The sequence below is a fragment of the Aegilops tauschii genome, chromosome 6, assembly GCF_002575655.3.
Source record: "Aegilops tauschii subsp. strangulata cultivar AL8/78 chromosome 6, Aet v6.0, whole genome shotgun sequence".
Taxonomy (NCBI): domain Eukaryota; kingdom Viridiplantae; phylum Streptophyta; class Magnoliopsida; order Poales; family Poaceae; genus Aegilops; species Aegilops tauschii.
The window spans coordinates 127795675-127804653 of NC_053040.3; the positions used below are offsets into that span (position 1 = coordinate 127795675).

Here is an 8979-nt window from a genome sequence, read left to right on the forward strand (position 1 = left end):
GATCTTTGTTTGCCCAAGATTAGGTGGAACCTTTGATCCCCCCCCCCACACACACAATATGATTCTTGTTAGTGAAACCTAGATTGTAATTTTTTTAGATATATATGAGATGCCTAGTTTTGTAGATAATTATGAGATGTTGAGTTTTGTAGCTATATGTGAGATGTTGAGGTTTTTTAGATATATATGAAATGTTTAGTTTATTTGAAATATGAGATGTTGATTTACTTGAACACATATGACATACTAGATATATATGATAATTTACAATCATTTATTCATTGTGTGAGAAGGAGATGTTGAGATTCTTGTAGATGAATACATATGAGATGTTTAGATGAACACATATGAAATGTTGAGTGTTTACCGATATTTGAGATGAACTCATATATGTTTATTGTTTGAAATTTGTAAGGATGGTTTGGCTTCTCGACGATGTCTACAACACGAAACACCGGGCCTACATGATGCGCGAGAAGGAGATGGTAATAACGAGTAATCTAAATATTTTGCAAATTTGCCTTAAGTTGAAATTTACATGCCCTAAGATTTGTCATTACTTGTTTTTTGCAGAAGCTTGAACCTTTGAAGATTCGGTATCACGGGGTCTCTGGTCCTGCCATGCCTTACGATGAGCGGTACACACCGTACATCAAGCAGACAGGACTACTCCCGTGGATTCAGTTGGTCAGCCGGTCCACGCCGAATCTGAACGCTCCACTGGTGTCCGCTCTTGCTGATCGGTGGAGGCCGGAGACGCATAGTTTCCATCTTCGGACTGGGGAGATGACCGTGACGCTCGAGGATGTCTCGTTGATCACCGGTCTTGCTATTGACAGGATGCCTCTCTGTATGAGCACCGATTCTGATGGGTGGCGCGAGCAGATGATTGCTCTTATCGATATGGCTCCTACTGAGGCTGAGGCTGATGTAGAGGAGGGAGAAGAGAAGAAGAAGAGGGAAAGGAAAGCAGCTGGAGCTGCTTTCACGTGGATTCAAACTCACTTTGCGACGTGCCCTCCGGATGCCACTGATGATGTGATCCAGACACATGCTCGTGTCTACATGTGGTATGTTGTGTCAAGGACTTTGTTTCCTGACTCCACTGGCAAGAACGCTCCATGGATGTGGCTGAAGGCATTGACCGTCTTCGATAGCAAATGGAGCTGGGGTTCAGCGACTCTTGTCTACTTGTATCGACAGGTAGTTGGTCTGTTTTGTGATCAACTCATTTCTTCATTTGCAATGCAAGTTTGCTGTCAAGTTAACATTGTTTTTCTTTCATATGCAGCTGGACGATGCGTGTTGCAGGATCACAGATAGTGCAGGCATTGGTGGTAATATGATTCTACTTTCTGTATGGAGCTGGGAGCGTCTGCCTGTTGGACGCCCGAAGAGCGTCAGGTTTAATCCTTGGTATGAAGATGAACATGACGAATTATGGCGCCCCACTTGGGCTTACAAGTGGGATGTGGTTTCCGAGATGACGAACGATGTCAATCTCATGTACCAGAAGTACGTTGCCGAGTTGGACATGATTACGCCTGAGCAGGTAACGAGGTCATTACTTCAGTCATTTCTCATGTTTGCCAGAAAAAAAGTCACCAATTTTGCATTGTTGCCCTATTTCATAGGTGGAATGGCAGCCATATGGCGCCGATGACAGACTTGGGTACACCCCGGAGTTTAGCATCAACCCGATGTGCTTGCGGGATAGGGATCTCTGGCTTATGCGGTGCCCACTGATATGCAACTGGGCTGTTGAGTTTCATTTGCCACATCGCGTGTTTCGTCAGTTTGGTCTGTTCCAGCCTCACCCGCCGGAATGGGTGGATACGGACAAAGCACTTCATAGGTAAGAGAGCGTATTGACTAAGCATCGTCAGTCCTTCTTGATTTTGCTAATGTTTGGTATTGTACCATGCAGGTTGGACAGGAGAAGGCAGCGGAAGATAAAGGACTGGGACAAGCATCATGCTTCGTATGTTACCCGCTTCCAGCTTTGCGTGGAGCAAGCTCGTAGCAGTGCACGCGCCCAGCTTTGTGAGCATAACCCACTTGCTTTTGATAACTACATACGATGGCTTCTTGAAAATACTCGAGTTGAGATATGCCCGCCAGCATATAATGAGGATATTATTGAAGAACCCGTAAACTTTGAGGATCTATCAAAGGGGAAGTACAACAGAGATGTCAGGGTAGGGCAAGGAGTCCCTGCTGTTCCGGTGATTAACTATGTGGTAAAGTGTTCCTTCTTTACTTTCCCGTTGGCCGTACTACACATGTTTGAATGGCTAACATGTTCATTCTTTCTCATCCGCAGCGCACCGAGATCAAGAAAGCAGCTGATGAGAGCCAGTCTATTCTCGAGAACACACCGGTTGGAAAAGGCAATGATGATGGTTCACTACGAGCATTCCTCAAGGTACATATCGCATTCACTATAAGAGCCAGTCTATGTTGCGGAGTTTGATATCTTCCACACGTGTTCATGTTACAGCGTCAGGCCAAGAAGTTAAGGCGGTTATCGAATCTTCTCGGTTGCCGTGATCCCGAATTTGATGAACCATCTGCCTCTAGGTCTGGTACACCATCAGACCCCTCATCTCACCATCAGGGGGACGATGTGAGTTCCTCATATGCTTATCTGGATGATGATGGCGTGGTCACCCAAGAGGTATGACTAATCCTTTAGATGTGATTCTCACTTGATTACGACACCGGTCTTCACCATATTGTTTGATTGTGTGATAGGGCCATGAGCTTGATGAAGACATGACTTTGGCGGACGCTCAACTTCGGTCCCCATATGTGTTCAAGCCTAGGCAGCCCAGACGCCAGTACACGCCCAACGACTTTGACAACAGAGGCAACCCAAAGGTGGTCGTAGGGACCTCGCGGATGGCTAGCTTGGATGATGAGGCGGAGGCGGAGGCGGAGGAGGAAGTGCAGGAAGAGGAGCCTCGTCCACCCAAGAAGAAGAAGATTGCCTGCAGGCGTGGCACCAGGAACACACGCGGAAGGCATTAGTGCTTGTGTTTGTTAGTGATCTTGTAGCCGTTTCATTAGGTCGATGAACTTGTGAGGTTATGTTATATGTTGGTGAATTCTTACTAGTGTGGTATTTGTGTTTGCGAACTAGTAGTAATGTTGAATTGTCCTAAATGATGTGATGTTCAAGTTATTAGTTGTCTTTATTCAGTATGTGCAGTCTATAGTAATATGTTAGTGCTGGTATTTGTGTTTGCGAACTAGTAGTATGTCAGTGCTGCATGAGGCCAAAATGGCATCTGTTTCTGCAGTTTGGCAGTTAACAACACTGCAGCGCCCAACAGACAGGCGCTGCACAGTACTGTGTGACGCCCAACGCCTAGGCGCTGCACAGTACAGTGCAGCGCCCGTCTCATAGGCGCTGCCGACCTGGCCATGGCTATCCAGAGGGCCACAGAAGGCTTTCAGCACTGACCATCTACGAAAATTACCAAGTCATAGTGCAGCGCCCAAGAGCCAGGCGCTGCACTATACTGTGCGACGCCTATCCCTTGGGCGCTGCATGGTATAGTGCAGCGCCTGTGTTCTGGGCGCTGCACGGCTGTTTACTGAAAAAACAGAGTTTACGGCACATTCATTTCACCGGAACAACATAATACTTACAATGACTTCAGCATCACAGCAATTTGAACAAACACAAATTTTATGCCGATGAGTTCATAACTTAAGACAATTCAAAAGTTACTACGACATGGTTCACGACACATTCATTACAAATGACAAATGGCAGCTTGCCCTAGAAGATACTTCACCAGCATCTCACATGCCCTCACAAGTTCACGACACATTCAGTAGAAGATAGTTAACGACGAGTGCACCGAAGCGAAGTCCCTACTGAGTAGAGCGAGGCCATTTCCCCTTCTTGTCATGGGCCGAGTCCTCCTCTTGCGCCTCGCGAGCCTTTGCAAGCTTTCTTGCCCTCTCCTCCTCAGGAGCAAGTTTCGCTTGGCGTACCCTCTCCTTTTCTCGTTTCTTCCGCTCCATCCTCTCCTTCTGACGACGCTCTTCCTCCAAGCCTCTTCGAACCGCCGTTGCCGCCTAAGACAATCTTGGTATTGGTCCTTTTTGACATCTTCTGGCACTTCAAGATCTATCCACGTGAAGTACTTGCATAGAGGAGGCGGTGACTGCATACAAAATTTTTGTTAGTGTTGACACACATTTGGTAGTAACATTTTACTTCTCGAGCTTACCGGTGGTTGGTCATAGGCGTTAGTTGGAAGTGCACGATCATAAGCATAGTTCGGGCATACAAAATATCTCCGCCCTTCCGTCCATGATTTATTTCGGTCGGTGGACACCTTCACCTTGCAAACATCTCCACACCAACATGGCGGGATGTCGACATCTTTCTCCTTCACCTTGTCCAAAGATGCGTCCTCCCACTTGTTCGGCATGTCTTCTTGGTTAGCACACGGTGGCCTCGTCATGGAACCGGATGAAGCCATGCCTACAAAACCGAGAAGCATAACATCATTCAACACAAATTTGCAAATCCAAGCCAAAGCTAGGGTTTCCCCAAAGTAGGAAGATTTGAGCAAATGTGACAATTCCTATGGATGAAAACGAGGGGATCGGAGGAGATTACCTTAAGGGAGGGGTTGGCTTCGAAATCCACGGTCAAATACTCCGGATTTGCAAGATTTGAGAAGGATTTAAGAGGGGGGAGAGGGGAAGAGAGGAGGGGCACAAGTCTAAGGGTTGGGTGGGGGTGGGGGTGTGTGGGGTGGGGTTGGGAGGGGAGAGAGGGTGGGGCCAGCCTAAGTGGAACACAGACTGTGCAACGCCTAAGAGACGGGCGCTGCACATTACAAGTGTGGCGCCTAAGCCTTAGGCGCTGCAGTGCTGTCTGTGGGGCCGCAACTGGACCAGGGCTGCCACCCTGGCAGGAGGTGCGACGCCTAAGGCAGAGGCACTGCATGGTAGTGTGCGGTGCCTAGCTGTCGGGCGCCACACGAAAGGGTCAGCCGGATGAATTTTTTTCGAAAGCAGGTCAGTTTGTGATTTGATTTTACCCTCAGGTCAAATATGTGATTTCTGCCCTAATCCGGAGCCAGCAGCGCCTTTCCGCAACTGCCACATGACCCCCCGCTGGCTTCCGCCCCATTCAACAACCACCCGTCCCCTCCCCCCCCCCCCCCCCCCCCTCCGCACCGTGCTGTCAGTGCAGTCGTGCACCGCATCCCTCTTCCTCTCCCTAGTCCCTCCTGGCTCCGTTCCCCTCTCGCTGATCCAGGAGATCACCCCACAAAGAGAGCGGCAGTGGTGGTACTAGAATAGAAAAGGGAAACGGAAGGATCACCCGAGCGGTAACAGCGACTAGTATAAGCCGGGCGGGCAAGCCATTGGAGGAGTGCACACAAGAATCTCAGGGCCGGGGGAGGGGGGAAGAAGACAAGGCCACTCCAACTGCCGCGGCCGCGGCTCCTTTTTTCACTTCTTTGGATCCCCTGACTGGGATGGTATCTTGTCAGACCGGCACTGGCTCTTGTGTTCTTGTTGTCGCCATTGTCTCCTCCCCAGGACCAGCACCAGACCAGGAGTAGAGAGAGAGAGAGAGAGAGAGAAGCTGAGCAAGAAGGAGAGAAGACAGAGGCCGGCCCGCCGGGGGAGAGTGGGATACCAGGAAGGATGCGGTCAATGCCGGCGTCTCCATTGCCGCTCCTGGCCCCCTCTACCTTCTACCTCTTCGTCATCTTCTTGCTGCCGCTGCTCTGCTGCCCGCTCGCGGCCAATGGAGGAGGGGCTCCGCCGCCCATGGCTTCCTCTCCGGCGGCTGCGGCCGCGTCCACGGCCGTCGGCGACCTCGCCTCCTCGAACGGCAGCGTCGCTGCGCCTCCGGCAGCCGCGGCGCCTGCTCCCTTTGGTAGGTCGGCAGCCAGCAGCGCAGCTGGATCAACGCTTTTCTTTTTTACCCCCGTGTTCATTGTCTTCTTGCAGCGTTGTTTTTTTGGGGTCCCTGATTCTTGCCCTGTGCTCTCGCATTTGCTCGCCTGTGGACGGCCTCTTGCCAAATTTCAAATTTGGGGAAACATTCTCTTGCCTGTTTCGTCCTTCTTTCAGAGATTTCAGTGCTGATTTGGTGGGGAAGCCATTTTGGTTCATTGGGAATGGTGGGGAAAAAGTGCATCTTATCTTGGGATCATTTGTCCCCAAACTTTGAGCAAAGGAATCTTTTCCGTGAATTTCAGTGCAAACTTAATCCGAGCGCACAGTTTTCTTCTTTCTTTTGGAATGGTTGGAAAAATTACTACCGCTGCTGCATTTTGTGCTCATAAAACTTGTCGAAATCTGAGGGGAAGCGACGCAAGGATCCTGCTAAGATCGTTGCATTAAATTCAATTAGAGCGTCGCTGTTTCTTTTGGACTTAATGGCAAAAGAAGGTTTGCCTTTGGGGTGCTCCAGTTTTTACTCTTCGAAAAGGTTGATCTTTGCAAACGCCCAACCAAACACCCCAAGTGCCTAACCACCATCCTCCATTTGCCTCCGTGTTGCAGTGCTCACAGTGGAAGCGGAGGAAACGCACCACCATTTGCGCAGGCAGATTATCATCGCCGTCGTCCTCGCCTCCATCGCCGGTGTGATGATCGTCCTCGCCGTGCTTTTTGCCTGCATCGCGTGGCGGCGATATCGCGGAGCTCCAGACGACTTCAAGGACACCCAAAGCACAGGTCTTGACACTCTTCTTGCTCTTAGTTGATTGGTTCTGATGTATCCAAGTAGTAAGTGAGTTAGCTACTGATGTGTTTGCATTTGTGCAGATACCCAAAGGATAGCATTGGTGCCAATCTTGAACAGGTTCAACTCATTCAAGGCTACTACCAAGAAGGGCCTTGTGGCGATGATGGAGTACGCGTCGCTGGAGGCGGCGACGGGCAATTTCAGTGAGAGCAATGTGCTCGGGGTCGGTGGATTCGGGTGTGTGTATAAGGCCAATTTTGATGGAGGGTTTGTCGCCGCGGTGAAGAGGCTGGGGTGCGAGGGACAGGAGTATGAGAAAGAATTTGAGGTGATGATTGTGTTCTACTGTACAATAGTTGTTTTCAAATTGTTGTGTCTTGCTGAAAATGTTTTAATTGTTGTTGATTTGGCAGAATGAGCTGGATTTGCTTCAGAGGATTCAGCATTCGAATATAGTGTCCCTTGTGGGCTTTTGCATTCATCAGGAGAACCGCTTCATTGTTTATGAGCTGATGGTGAATGGATCACTGGAAACACAACTTCATGGTAGTATACACTCCCATTAAATTATCTCGAGTTCCTTGTCTGAAAAAATGGAAATTATATTGAGCTGTGAAGTTGGATAGGTAAGAAGTATTGATAATATTTCTTAATCTGTGTGGTTGCATCTAGGACCATCACATGGATCAGCTCTAAGCTGGCACATTCGGATGAAGATTGCTCTGGATACAGCAAGGTACCCCATCTTGTGCTTTCCTTCATTCTTGTGATTAAGTGCATTATTTATATGGTTATGATTGGTTATCATAATATGCATCGGTAAACTACACTAACCAGGGGATTGGAGTATCTTCACGAACACTGCAACCCACCAATCATCCATAGGGATCTGAAGTCGTCTAACATACTTTTGGATTCAGATTTTAATGCAAAGGTATGACTGCTTATTTTAGTTCTGGTCAATTAAAATAGTATTATTGACCATAACTCATATCACTCAAAGGAAAAACAAAACAGTTCATTAATCCTCTGTCGGTGTGCAGATTTCAGATTTTGGCCTTGCAGTGACAAGTGGAAATCGCAGCAAAGGGAATCTGAAGCTTTCCGGTACTTTGGGCTATGTTGCCCCTGAGTACTTACTAGATGGTATGTTATGTCCTCTTTTTTCTTATTCCCCAGTCTGTGATTCTCTTTGTAGACTAAACCTTATTTACAAGGACGATGTTCTACTCTAATTACGTGTAACCGCACTGAAAATTCAGGGAAGTTGACTGAGAAGAGCGATGTATATGCATTTGGAGTAGTACTTCTTGAGCTTCTATTGGGAAGGAGGCCAGTTGAGAAGATGGCACCATCTCAGTGCCAGTCAATTGTTACATGGGTACACACTATTCTGATACGTGACATTTTGAAATTAGCTAGAATTGATCCAGTTAAACAGCGGGGAAATTCGCTAGAACACTTTAATTATTCACCGCCTGAATTCGGCAGATAAGTTCCATTCGCCTAATTCATTAGCATCTGACATATTTGGGTTTACATTCAGGCCATGCCCCAGCTAATTGACAGATCCAAGCTCCCTACCATAATCGACCCCGTGATCAGGGACACGATGGATCGGAAGCACTTGTACCAAGTACTACCCATCACTGAAATTACCTCATAATTGTTTCTTTATTTACATCTGTTGTCACAACTAACTAGTTATATGTATTTCGCTACCTTTCAGGTTGCTGCAGTGGCTGTGCTCTGCGTGCAGCCAGAACCAAGCTACAGGCCACTGATCACAGATGTCCTCCACTCTCTGATTCCCCTGGTGCCCATGGACCTTGGAGGGTCGCTGAGGATCAACCCGGAGTCGCCTTGCGGGGCACGAAACCAATCTCCGTGCTGAGAAATAAAAACGAGAGAGGTACAATCCGAATGTGGCGATTCAGTGGGCTCACACCGTCCAAATGGTTCAGATAGCCTGTGATGTTGAGTGCAGGTTATGGTTTCTTGCTCCAGTTGCCTTTCTTGGTGCTTGTCTGATGATGTGTTCCCCGACCTTGTGAGACCTACACATTACTTGTTGGTTGAGTTGATAGAGTTTCCGGGTTCGCAAAGAAGAGGACCACACATATGATCTTCCTCGCTGTATAAAGAGTTCATCTGTAATTTTCCCCCGTCCTTTTCTTTTTCTTTGGCTCTGAACACCGCTGTATAGATTCGAAGATTTTCATACAATGAAAGAAATACTTGCCCCA

At 48.0% G+C, this 8979-nt stretch overlaps 1 protein-coding gene and 1 long non-coding RNA gene across 2 annotated transcripts; both read left to right on the forward strand.

Moving 5' to 3' along the window:
- Nucleotides 1-2155: 2155 nt before the first annotated feature.
- LOC109783101 (uncharacterized) lies at nt 2156-2672 on the forward strand. The gene is made up of 3 exons (XR_012186823.1): nt 2156-2240; nt 2324-2425; nt 2501-2672. It is a non-coding gene; the product is annotated as an uncharacterized lncRNA (long non-coding RNA).
- Nucleotides 2673-5201: 2529 nt separating this feature from the next.
- Nucleotides 5202-8979, forward strand: LOC109783106 (probable receptor-like protein kinase At1g80640). Its single transcript, XM_020341708.4, has 10 exons — nt 5202-5917; nt 6550-6723; nt 6814-7061; nt 7147-7279; nt 7406-7469; nt 7571-7667; nt 7777-7879; nt 7996-8114; nt 8280-8369; nt 8463-8979. Exons 1-10 carry the CDS (start codon nt 5683-5685, stop codon nt 8625-8627), a joined length of 1428 nt encoding a protein of 475 aa, XP_020197297.1. The 5' UTR covers nt 5202-5682; the 3' UTR covers nt 8628-8979.

Excerpts from the sequence above, each read along its gene's own strand:
- LOC109783106 (XM_020341708.4), top strand. The coding sequence starts at position 5,683 with ATGCGGTCAATGCCGGCGTCTCCATTGCCGCTCCTGGCCCCCTCTACC. Across the intron at positions 7,668-7,776 it reads ATTCAGATTTTAATGCAAAG|ATTTCAGATTTTGGCCTTGC; the intron begins GTATGACTGCTT and ends GTCGGTGTGCAG. Across the intron at positions 8,370-8,462 it reads ATCGGAAGCACTTGTACCAA|GTTGCTGCAGTGGCTGTGCT; the intron begins GTACTACCCATC and ends GCTACCTTTCAG.